Source organism: Sebastes umbrosus, chromosome 11, assembly GCF_015220745.1.
Source record: "Sebastes umbrosus isolate fSebUmb1 chromosome 11, fSebUmb1.pri, whole genome shotgun sequence".
NCBI classification, from domain to species: Eukaryota; Metazoa; Chordata; class Actinopteri; order Perciformes; family Sebastidae; genus Sebastes; species Sebastes umbrosus.
The window spans coordinates 16,038,198-16,050,950 of record NC_051279.1 but is presented as its reverse complement, the minus strand read 5'-3'; the positions used below and the strand labels follow the sequence as shown (position 1 = coordinate 16,050,950).

Below are 12,753 nucleotides of genomic sequence, written 5' to 3'. Positions count from 1 at the left end.
ATAAAACAAAGAAAAAAAGAAACATAAGAAAAAGAAAAGAAAAAAAATAATCCACACTGACTTATATTTATCTATTAGGCTTCTACGATGTTGTTATTAGAGCTCTAGTAGGTTGTTTTTGTGTTTTTCCTTGTTCCTGGTGTGAACTGTAGAGCAGCAGCTGGAGGGAGCGTCTCCAGTGGGCGGGGCATTCAGATTTACCTCCCTGCTATTGGCTGGCAGCGCATCGAGGGGCGGAGCCACAGCCACACAAAACAGACAAGTTGCGCTTCTGTTCACCAGTCAAGAGTTGCAACAGTGTTTGGTGAACTGCACCACTTCTGAACTGCCTTCACTACTAGTCTGCTACAGGAGCGTTTACATCCATCCGTGTGCGTAATTACGCATTGAACATCTTCCAACAACAGAAGCCTTTTAAATCGTCTCTTACTAGTTGAACTTTGCGAGGTTCCTGCAGAGAAGAAGAAGAGGAGATATGGATTTGGTGTATCTGGTGTGTTTGGCGCTGAGCATCGGTGCTTGGTTCGCCTGTGCTGAGAGACACAGCGTCTTCTGGAACAGCTCCAACCCAAAGTAAGTCCTCATCTGTACCCAAATGTTGTGTGTGTGCGTAAAGTTGTCTAATGTATGTATGAGTAGTTGTAAAGAATCAATCACTGCTCTGTCTGTGTGTCTCCAGAAGCTGAGTAGATGTAATCTTCTACTTTCTTTTTTTTTTTCTTCTCACAAATATGTTTATTGGGTTTTCTTATTTTTATAAACACAATAAGAATAAAAAAAAAAAACAACAACAACAAACACTGGTACAGCTCAGATAAAAAAATATATATACATAGGAGATCATAGGGAATAGTCCATAGAGCAGGCAAGTCACAGGATATATGAATTCATGTTCAAGAGACTCCTTGTGAGATAATGGAAGAGAGTTCAGGTCCAATATAATTCAGATAGGGCTGCCAAATATTGTGGAACTGATCTACTTCGGCGTGTAGAATATTTATGAGATATTCCAAAGGGACCATCTCAAATATGACTCTTCGCCAGCCTTGAACAGAGGGTTTCTTATCACTGATCCACTGTAGTAATATATTTTTTCTAGCAGCAAATGTAAGAATGTTATATAACCTTTTGTTGGCTGCAGTAATTATATTTGTACTATCTTCTACTTTCTTAACATTTCACACATGTAAAGTCTCCAAACAGTTCGCATTGTGTGTGTGTGTGTGTGTGTGTGTGTGTGGTTGTGCACGCTCTTTACCAGCTACAACTAAAAGCTTGTTGTTGTTGTTTTCATTCATGTGACAATTAAAGGTTCCTGTGACGTTTTAAGGTGTGTGTGGTCTACTTACCTTTTAAACTGGCCTAACAGGATTGTGATCAGAGTATTAAGACTATACAGCAGCAGCAGCAGCAGAAGCAGGGTGTGTAGCCTAAAAGCAGAAGATTGTGAGCGGATGCCCAGACAGATGGACAGATTCACCACTATATTTAACCGCAACACATACAGACACAGACAGACACATACTCTAATAGGAGAAAATAGACCGACGAGTATGAACTTGGCCAGTGACGCTGTCTGTAGGCTCTGCACCTGTGTGTCATGGAAAGTCTATAAATGAAAATTTCATAATCAGTTTTATAGAGATATCAAGTAAGTGTTTTTTTGATGATGATGGTGTGTGTGTGTCTGTGTGTGTGTGTCAGAGAGAGAGGCACATCTTGCTGATTATTTAGTTTTGAGGTCAGAGATGTAATGCTATCCGACCACTCAGTGGGGATCGATGGAGCTTGACAGACGCGCAACATTGCAATGCGATTTATTGAGCTTTTAGCGTGGAGCAAGTGATCCCCACGCTTTGAAAGACGGGTATTATTTTATAAGAAGCGAGCTGAAACAGAAGGACGGTCCCCCATTAGGTCGATTAAAATCCGCCACCGAGGCTAAACAAGGGCAAAAGCCATTACGGCCTTTTAGTCTAGTCTTGATTACATTACCGGCTCTCTAATTGCCCTTTAAGAATGACAATAGAGAGCTTAGAAAAAGAGCCCACTGTAACAAGGAAAACAATTGTCCTGATAATTGGATTAAGGAGTCTAATGGAAAGTCCTGTCATCGTGAGCAGTGCTTGTGTGTCATGGGTTAGACCATGTGTGACTCACCTGGCCCCGGGTTTGACCCACCTGAGTTTTACACCTGAGTCACCACACACAGAAGGAGACGGAGTCTGGCTCAGGTAGGTGAGACAGAAAGGTAAGGTAGAGAGGAAAAGTGAAACCAGAGCTATATTTGGATCAAAAAGGAAACTGGAGCGTGAAGTTTTAGTTTATGATGAAGACAAAAAGAAGGCAGAGAGGGAGACCAGGGGTGGTCTCTAATCCGAACTATTACTGCTGTCAAATCGGAGTTGTGTAACCAACAAAAATCCTAATATAACTCTAATCCCTTAGACCCTGACACAGAGGAAATAGAGTTTGTCGGAAAGTCCGGGATAGAAATTATTATCAGGAGGATAATGGCAGCTAAAAGCCCAAATGAAACCATAATCGGCTGACCCTCACATGCCACTCGTATTATATTTTTTGCCACATTTTACTGTCTAATCTCCATTACTCCTCTATAATCCCTCATTCCCAGACCCCCCCTCCTCTCCTCTACCTCTCACTTCTTCTTCTTCTTTCTCTTGTCCTCTCTTTTTCCATCATTGTGTTCTGGTTTCCTGCTTCTTTTCCAGAACCAGTAATCAATCCGTCACCTGCTCTGGCTCACGTTGATCCATCAGCAGGGCTTTGGCAGCAGCGGGCCGTGGATAATTGATGCAAATTGATTCTTGGTCTGATTAAGAGCAGCAGTGATTTGTCTTATAGGTGGAGGACAGTGACCAGATGGCAGCAGTCTGTCTGCTCAGTCATGATTAGGGGAGTATTAGAGATGGCAGCAGCTTAGGTGTGCGTGTGTGTGTTTTCCTCTGAACACAATGTATGTAGTGTTTTTGATTTTTACCAACTTGTCAGGTGCAGTCCTGTAGGGATATGATACTCTGAGTGTGTGTGTGTGTACAGTTCTCCTACATGACAGGTGGAGAGGCATGTTTTTCTCAGTCTGGTCCGGTCTTGTTTTTACAGTGCGTGTCTCCGCCTGTGTCGATCATATGAGTGAGTGTGTGTATGTGTGTGTGGGGGGTGGAGTTTGAACTTGTGCTGATCTTTAGCAGCTTTTAACTTGAAGTGATTTTGTTTTTGTTTTCGACGGAAAGTACGTGATCGTTAGTGCGTGCGTGCCCTAACGTCAGAGTGGAATAAGGAGTGTCCGTTACCGTAGGCCGTCTTACCGGGACATGATAAATGTGTGACTCACACTTACACACACATGGGGGGGGCAAGAGGGAGGACTTGGGTGTTAATATTAGCTACAGCCAGCATTCCTCCCCGCTGTTACTATACTCAACTCTGTCAGCTGTGTGTGTTTCTCTTACTGTACAGTACCTGTCTGTTCCTCTCCCCATCTTCACTCCTTTTCCTCTCCTCTTTACCAGCCGGGTCTCCTCCCACACTGACCGCCGGCCACCGAGCCCTCCATCTCTTTTTGATTCAAGTGCATTAATACTTTTCCGTACAGATGTGGATGCTGTTAACGCACCCGCCTTTATACCCGCTATATCTCTGTGTTATTTGGCTGCTTATAGCCATCCAGATCTGCACGGCTTTATTCCCCACGCTCCCAGTATCTGTGCAAACATCTTTATCAGGAGTTTGGTGTAATGTAATATTCTGTTTATCTCCGTCGGTGTCTGGCTCTGTCTGCCTTTGCTGTTATTGAAGCAGCCGGGCCTGCCTTGACTCGTACATGTGGCCTGGAGGATGAGTCCAGCCCCCCCTACCCCCCTACCTCCCTTCTTAACTTGTACATTTTATACATTTTGTTCCCTCTCTGTGTCTCCCTTTCCACTCATTAGTCCCCCACCCCCGCACCCCGTGTCCCGTCTGGTTGTTAGTCGCTAATCTCACCAGAATGAGAACAAACACACACACACACACACACACACACACACACACACACACACACACTAACATAGATTACAGACGGCTTGTAATCTGACCATCTGACCCATAGACACAAAATCATCATCCCGCTGGCTTCATTCTATATATATATATATATATATATATATATTTATAAATATTTATGTATGCCCCTGCTGTGATCCTCTGATGTAACTTCTGTCTGTTTCATTAAATCCTCTATAGTCTGCATATCTGGGTCAGTGGGTTATTGTGTAATCATTACGATATATATATATATAAATTGTTTTGTAACAGTGGATCATTCCCACTATAATCTCCTAGATGGGATCCATCAGAACAATCAATTACAAGCACTATAGGACATCTCCGTTTGTGCATCCTTTCCATTTAATATCAGAAGGCTTTGTTTGTGTGTATTCCCTGCTGATGTAACTGTCCTCTTACCTAACACGCTTATAAATGTACACACATGCCGTCATGCATAGTAGCACCCAGCTGCACCTGGGGGATTTTAGTGCCTATAAACTACAGAATATATACTTTATATCTGTGTCTCAGGTCTGTGGACGCCCTCCTTTCCCGTCACGGTATCCATGCACCTCTGTTTTCTTTCTGCTCTTCCTCTCACTTCCTTATCTGTGGTCCAGACTTCCTCCCCCTCCCTCCATCAGTCTCCCTCTTTCTCACAGACCTTCCTCTGTTTTTGGCCTCAGTAGTTTTCCACCGTCCGGAGGAGGACAGAGCACCTCTCAGCCTTTGGCTCTGCTAACACTAGAGAGGCCTAGTATTATCGTAGTATGTGTGGGCAAGCATGCGTGTGTGCGCGTATGTGTACACTGCCCATTCATAGCATTTCAGGCATACCTTGGCATTGATGTCCACTCGTAGCCCACCATCGCCCTCTAAGGGGCAGAATTATAGCAACAGATTTCTCTCAGATGGACCTTCTGCTCAAGTTTTAGAGGATGTTTTGCTGCAGTTAATTCAAATCTTTATTTCAAATAAGACACGTTGAATGTCATTTTTTTTAAGTTGCTGAACTTTTCCCCCCTCTCTCTCAGCTAGACAGGCACACAGATTAACTCTGCATGACCCCCAAAACATATTAAACCAAGCATGATACCATTTGGCCTTTCCTCTATTCATCGCAGACAGAATGGGAGGCTACAAAAAGGGAGACTGGGTGAAAAGATTTCAGGGGCAAGAGAGGAGGAGGAGGAGGAGGAGGAGGAGGAGGAGGAGGAGGAGAGGCCGGGTTGCAGGGTGAGAGAAGGGTGAACTGGAGAAAGGGATTTGTGTTGAGAAATTAGCCTGGATGAAGAGCGCTGGTATATTATGTCAGCATTAAGAGACAGGGGAACATAGAGGAGAGGGAGAAGGGGGGATGGGCGGATTTTGGAAGAATAAAGGAGAGGCAGACGGAGGGAGGAGAGAGCGGACAGTGATGGATGAAGGGAGGGGAGAAGTTTGGAATTGAATAAGTGAGAAACGGCAGGGTTGACAATTTTAAAAGCTCATCTTGCAAAGGGGCCAAAAGGATTCTCAGTGTCTTAACAACATCGTGCATAAGCACACTGATTTGCATGTAGTAGAAACTATAGGGTTAAGTGCTATAGTAGTAGGGACAGAAGATTACATTGGTGCCTAGTGGAGGAAGAATTCCCACTGGGCAAACGAGATAGAGGAGGAATGAAGGTAGATTACATTGGAAGCTAATATGGAAAGACTTTTCAGTGTATATTAGATTGGCTATAATGGAGTATCCCACTAGTGAGCAGCTAAACCCATTAGAAGCACTGACAGCTCCTCGGCCCGCGTGAAAGGAGGTGTGAATCTGCCATACCGCAGCAAATTAATAGGGTATTAAGTGAACACGTCAAAGTAAAAGTGTGCAAGAGTGCGCGACTGGAAATCTGATGAGTGAACATAGTAAACCATCCAAACCGCAGCCCCCCGCCCCCTCCCCGTTGTGACATTCCAGCGTGTGCACACTTACTACGGACTACCTGCAGAGCAAATGGTGGGGGGATGCATCTGTTCAGAGTTTCAGTTGGTGCTGACTCGCTCCGTGAGAGAAACAAATGTCTTCAGTGCTGACTCAGATGGTGTGAGAAGTTGCGACCCTGAACTCTAACCCCTCGACCCGGCTGCCAGTTTGAAGCACTCTCCCCAGAGGGACGATGAAAGACAGACTCCCTGTGTCAGTTGTTTGACCGAAAACCAGCAAAAGCTCAGGGGACAAATGAGGAAAAAGAAAGAAGAGGGGTGGAAGGGAAAAAAAGAAAATGAAAGAGGTGGTAGCACAGGACAATGGCAAGACTTCAAAGCTTAAGTGCAGGAGGACAAGTGTTGAATAACTCACCTACTGTCATTTAGACCTTTAACACACAAGCACGCACAACTTGCCCGCTGACGCAAAAGCAAGAGTAGCTTCATAGTGAGAGTTGACCTGTTTGCGGCAGACAGGAAGAAAGATACAGCCACCTTCAACCCTTGCTGTTTACCCACACCTCAGTCACATGCAAGAAAACTCACACAGACACACACACACACACACTCAAACACACAAGAGGCTTCAGTAGGCCTCGATAAACAGATGTGCTCACCAGCCTGGGGCATGAGACGCCCTGAATAAGGGTCTTCAGAGGATCCCTCTCCTCTGAAAACACACACACACACACAGACAAACCAACACAAGGGAAGAAGACACTGTGTGGAAAGTAGGTTTGCAGCAGCTCACACACCTGGCTCTCGCTCTCGCATACGACATAGCTATCACGTTAATGCGACTCTCACTCTCCCGAGAGCTGTCAGTCAGAGGCGAGGGCAGACGCAGGGAGATACAGGAGTCTCCAGGAGTGGAGAGCTCTGATGAGTGACACGTAAAGAGCAAGGAGGATGGAGGAGAAGACGCGGTTTTGCGCTGTAAAACTCTGGTCTAGTTCAACAGGCAGTTTTATCTTTATGTCCTTTAAGGAAAAGCAAAGGACCTCCAGTTCCTTTACCTTTTTTTCGGATAAAGATAACACAATCCACAGCCAATAAAAAAAGACTCATTCAAGCACAAACAAATGCAACTGTGAAACCACTGACAGTCATATGAGCACACATATAACACACATCCATGCCAGTGAGGGTAGTGAAAGCTCCACATGGGGTGAAGCACAGGGGTCGAAGGGGCCCTGTAGCCTTCAGCCATTCTGTCTTTGGGGAGGGAAAGGGTATAATTACACCCCATTCATTCCTCCTCCCCTCCTTTTCTAGAGAACACGTTGGCCCCAGGCCCCTAACAGCTTTTAATTAGCCAGGCCAATGAAGTAGAGGAGGAGGAGGAGGTGAGGAGAAGGATAAAAGGAAAGTTTTCTTAAACGCATGAATGAAATTAGCAACAGAATCTGTTTTTGTTGGCTTTTGACAAGCCTGTGTTTGCAACGCGGAGGTCGGCCGGGCCACTAACAAGGGCGCAGCGTGGGAAAAAGGGGATATTCCATACAATTTAAAACTCTTTACTTCAGAGGGAACAACTAGAGATCTCCAAGTGTTTTCTCCGACTCTGTTATTACCGGTCTGACTCAAAGAAAACAGAGCAAAGGAGGAATGAGATGAGAGTGGAGATTATTTGGCCAATTAGGCTGCTACAGGCTGTCTCTTTTCATTTCGCTGAAACACTTGCACTCGCAAACACAAACAAAGGCACACCTACACAGTGTACACGCACATACACACACACACGTACAAAGAGGCTTTTCTGAGAGAGAGAGAGAGAGAGAGAGCAGTGATTGCGAGTGGAGGGTGGTGATCAGCCTGTTAGCCCTGGATAACAAGTGTAGAGCTGTGCTCAGCTAACAAAGCATGTTTTGACAGGTATAGGTTAGCCCAAACCGACACACACACACATACAGAGGCAGTAAGGAGGGGTTAGAGGCCCATGTTTGGAGCCAGTGTGTCTGTGACTTGGCCAGGGGGGGTCCTAACAGGAGCCACAACAACAGGACAGGATAGGGGGGGGGCCGGGGGCCACCACGTCCGACGCTTTGATGCCGGGGCACACACATATAAACAGTGGCAGACACACAGGAGCTGCTTTCTTGTCACTTTCACTCACACTAAACACAGGCATCCACATGTCATTGAGTTTAAACACAGATTAGATGTGAGGATTAGAGCCTGCTACTCCCAAGGATGTAATCAGAGTATTACGCACGTATCAATCTTTCTTCACCTCCTGGCTTTTGGCTGATCTCGCAGCAGTAGTAGCAACATGCCAGCCAGCTGCACGTATTGCAGCATAGCACGGCCTCGCCTGCATCATGTTTACTTTGAAGGAAAGATGTCAAACTGAAAGTTAAGATACCAGATTAGATTTGCTCGTGAGTTACTGATTAACAATAAGTGAAAGTTCTACTAAGGTGAAACTAACTCAACTCCCTGAAAAATGTATTCTGACTGACTGATCATTGGCGCAAATTGTGCAGTGCAGCATTTCTATACTTCATTAAGACACCAAACAAGCAGAGGAAGTGAGCAAAGAGGAGACGGGGAGGCTCAGAAAGAGCCGTAAAACTAAATGAAGGGTAAAGATGAAAAGAGAGAGAAAGACAGCGACAGTCTGACTGTCTCCACCCACTCTGTCTCCGTCTTTGATGAAATCTGAGAGACAGATATAGACAGCAAATTAGTGTGAGGAGTAGTCGAAACAGGAGCTTCAACACTGATGGACAAACATCAGTGAGACAGAAACAGTTTAAAAGGACTTGATGGAAAGATATACAGGGTTGTACAGATAGAAGGTAGGTCTTGTCTTGTTGTAAACAGGTGAGGAGTGTAAAAGAAGGGAGGAGAGCAGGAAGGCGTGCGAGTGGGATGGTGGAAGGGCTTTATGCGATTCTAGGTGTGTTTTCTTGTCTAAGTGAACAAGTCCGGCCTGATCAGGCTCTTTCTAATTCTGTCCCAGTGACGGGTTTGCACAAGCACACCGCAACACGTCAACACAAACACCCTCACATGGTACATGACCTCCGCCCTGGTAGCTGCACCTGTGTGTTAGCGTGTGTTAACATGTATTATTTCTATGACTAAGCCTGGTTGTTGTTGTTGTTGCAGGTGTCTGTGTGATTATTTGCTCTCATTGTCATTCTTAATATGTGTGTTGTATGAGCCAAGCTGTCAGGCCAGAGCGTGTGTTGAAAACGTGTAACAGGCAATATCTGTTATTCATGTTATGCAAAATAAAAGCATTCCCACGCCGGATGAAGACATTTGTCAGTAACCTCCTCCTTCCCTCCTGTCTCTCTACAGCTTCCTGTGGGATGAGTATGCAGTGGAAGTGCGCATCAATGACTATCTGGACATCATCTGCCCCCACTACACCCACGGCGAGGTGTCATCGCACGCGGCCGAGCGCTACGTGCTGTACATGGTGGAGAAGGAGGACTACGAGGTGTGCAAGCCTCACTCCTTTGACCAGCTCCGCTGGGAGTGCTCGCGGCCGTTCGCTCCCCATGCCCCTGAGAAATTCTCCGAGAAGTTCCAGCGTTTTACACCCTTCACCCTGGGCAAGGAGTTCAGACAGGGAGAGAGCTATTATTATATCTGTAAGTATCAATAATAACATTTGTATCAACTTATTGTGATCTCAAGAAGGTTTCTTGTATTAAAACTTCACCCTCTTTCTAACAGCCAAGCCGATGCATCACCACGGCCAGGACTGTCTGAAGCTGAGAGTGGATGTCGGCGGACATAAAGGCTCCGGAAAGACCAATCTGGATAAATCCAAGGCAGAAGATACAGTGAAAAGCTCAGATGGAGAAAAAGGGAAGTTTCCTGCTGATGGAGGAGTTCACAACCCCTCCAACCGGCTCCCAGCAGGTGAGGATTCTTCTAAAACAAAATACCAGACATATGCAAAATAGTCACAGCGGTCCCATGTCTGAGAGGAGCTCAGCTGGGTGTGTTTACCGTGCCTGAATGATGAAATCCAACTCTTTCTTTCCTCAGATGACCCCGCTGTGATGGAGCCAAAAGTCCAGAGGAGCGTCGGCAGTTCAGCAGCACAGCTGGTCTCCTTTTCACTCTTCTTCACCACGATCCCAGTCCTATTAGCTTTGATGCTTCACTAAAGGCTGAGCTGGACGCCACAACAGAGACAATGCTAACCTAATGCCGGTCATTGGGACCACGAACGAACACTCAGAGATTTTTTTTATACAGTTTTTTTTTTTTATACGAGTGTGGACAGTGCTGTGAGTGTGCGTGAATGTGGAACGTGGATCGTTCCAAAGAAGAGGACCTTTTTTTTTATTATTATGAGGATGGAAATTCTCATTTTTTCGACCCTTTAAGATGCACTCATTTTTCATTACGAACAAAACTGCAAGCAAACTGATCAAAAATACTTAGTATTGAAAAAAGACAAGAACATTACAGTGTCTTTCATATCCTGTGTTCTCATCATTGGTACAGATTTGCATTATGCTCCTGATCTGCAGCTCATTTTTCTTCCTCTACATGTAGAGAAATTGTTAATTCTGTGTATTGGAAATGTTGTCGTCTACTGCCAAAGTGGTATACATTATGTAGGATTTTTGTCATGTTGTTGTGTAGCACTCAGCTCCCTGTTGTATCTCCTCAAGTCTCTTCAAGCACCACAGTGGCATCCACACTGACACAAAAGCAGTCACTGTGGTTTAGATGAACACCACTGAAAGCATCTGACATCTTCAGTTCAGTTATAAAACAACACGAGAAAACAAATAGTCTAATCCAGACCAGTGGTTCTCAACCTTTTTTCGGCTCATGAGCCGATAATACTGCCCATATTCATTTACAAAATTAAAAGAAATGCACCAGAATTAATTTGGATCCTCAAAAAATATATCTATTTGTGTGTCACAAGTTCTCACTATTCAATTACATGTTCTCATGAGGGCTTGTGATCAGAGGTTGAGAGATCAAGAGACAGATCCATATTAAAACGAACAGGGATTTCAGGGAGCTGAGCTTCTTCAGTACTTACGGTTATTCACTCATTTCTACTGTACATGGTACACTGGCTGATGTGCAGGTGTGATTCCACCTGCACATTGTCAAACCTCAAACTGAAGGGACTTCCCAGAATACATTTGCAGTTGTCTTGTTAAACATGCTTGTGTCATTTTGTAAATGTTTATATGTAAATGTGTATATAGAGAAAACTATAAGAAACTGTTTTATGACGTGAACAAAATCTTTAGTGAAATAAAAAACATTGTGATGTAATGAACGTTTCTCTCAGGGTTTTTATCAGCTCTTATTTTGGGTCTTGAAATCCCTGCTGACATCATTGAGATTTTGATGGATGACACAATATTTTGGCAAAGCATCACCCGTCCGATGAAATCTCCCCCTCCACATTCCCACCCCCAGGTCTTTCCCAACCTTCTCATCCCCTCTTCTCTGCCCTCTCCCGTCTTTCATCCCTGCGGTGACACGGCTCGGCCTGGCTTAGATTTCACAGTCTGAAAACCAAACACGAGAGCCGAAAGGGGGGGGCGATGAGAGAGGTGCGAGAGAACTGGATAGCGCAGAGAAAGAGAGAGGCCCACAAGCAAACTGACAACTGGGTGTGAAGGTGTCACTCTCGCCTCCTCACTCACACTCTCCTTTTGCTGCTCTGTTCGTACTCTTCAGAGGATCCATCCACTCAGTGGGCTGTTGGAATGAAGAGGAGCACAGTGCACACATACACCTTCATACCTGCAGACCTCAGAGCTGACTGAAAACTGTCAAAAGTCACCATCGCCTGTAAAACCACGCAACATATACATTCAAAACCAGGACATAAAACTGAGTTTGTCTGTTTTTCCATAATCACGTCATAGTTTAAATTTACCACAGATGATCACACGCTCTCAGAAATCTAGCACCCATGTATCTGTGTAGTTCTGTGTAGTAGGTTAATGCAGGATGATGAAACAGACCAAACATGATTCAGTAATGTTACATCACGTCATACAGCAATGTGCAAAGATCATGAAACGCAGTCAGATTGCAACTTTAAGATTTGCAATTAATAATCTCTAAAACCTGCAACTTGATATGGAAGTATTCAAAGCCTTTACCTGGGTAAAAAGCACCCATTGTGAAATATGGTACCCATCAGAGTGTAAAACTATTGATGCATATGTTATGATCGACATGCATCACAAATGAATACACACAAATTGGAGATGGCAAGAATCTTTAAAATCAGAAATTTGTACAACAAATGCAATGAAAATCCCCAAAAACTGGAGACCCAGAAACCCTCTTATCTGCCTAGTTTCATGCTTTCAGATCAGTTGGAGTTGCATTCTATAAAACTCTGCAATATTTTCATGATTTTACATTAATGTTGTATGCAAAATCTTACTCTGCAAAATGTCTTGTAGCTACAACCATCAGATAGTTACAGAGCATAATACAGTGTTTCCTTCTGCAATGTGGTGGAGCAAAAGTTTAATACAAAAAATGCACCTCAAAATTTTAGTAAATATAGTTTAAAAATAAGTGTACTTTTGATGTATTTTTGAATATTACAAATGTCTGAATATATAGATTCATTATTGGATTACATTTAAAATATGTTTGAAAGGACAATATAAATATAAATATAAATATCAAGACTAGAAAACGTTTTGTAAAAAGGACCTTTGTGCATTTAAAGAACCTCGAGGAGCTTCAGAAATTACAATTTCATAACATAAACCAGAG

The 12,753-nt window shown here is 44.1% G+C and overlaps 1 protein-coding gene across 1 annotated transcript; it reads left to right on the top strand.

Moving 5' to 3' along the window:
• Window positions 1–54: 54 nt before the first annotated feature.
• On the top strand, window positions 55–11,284 carry efna1b (ephrin-A1b). Its single transcript, XM_037785023.1, has 4 exons — window positions 55–573; window positions 9,322–9,617; window positions 9,703–9,891; window positions 10,021–11,284. Exons 1-4 carry the CDS (start codon window positions 476–478, stop codon window positions 10,140–10,142), a joined length of 705 nt encoding a protein of 234 aa, XP_037640951.1. The 5' UTR covers window positions 55–475; the 3' UTR covers window positions 10,143–11,284.
• Window positions 11,285–12,753: the final 1,469 nt, after the last annotated feature.

What these genes read in the sequence shown, in the direction of transcription:
- efna1b (XM_037785023.1), top strand. Translation starts at nt 476, where the DNA reads ATGGATTTGGTGTATCTGGTGTGTTTGGCGCTGAGCATCGGTGCTTGG. An exon ending in TGGAACAGCTCCAACCCAAA is followed by an intron (nt 574 to 9,321) that starts GTAAGTCCTCAT and finishes GTCTCTCTACAG; the next exon opens with CTTCCTGTGGGATGAGTATG. An exon ending in AGAGAGCTATTATTATATCT is followed by an intron (nt 9,618 to 9,702) that starts GTAAGTATCAAT and finishes TCTTTCTAACAG; the next exon opens with CCAAGCCGATGCATCACCAC.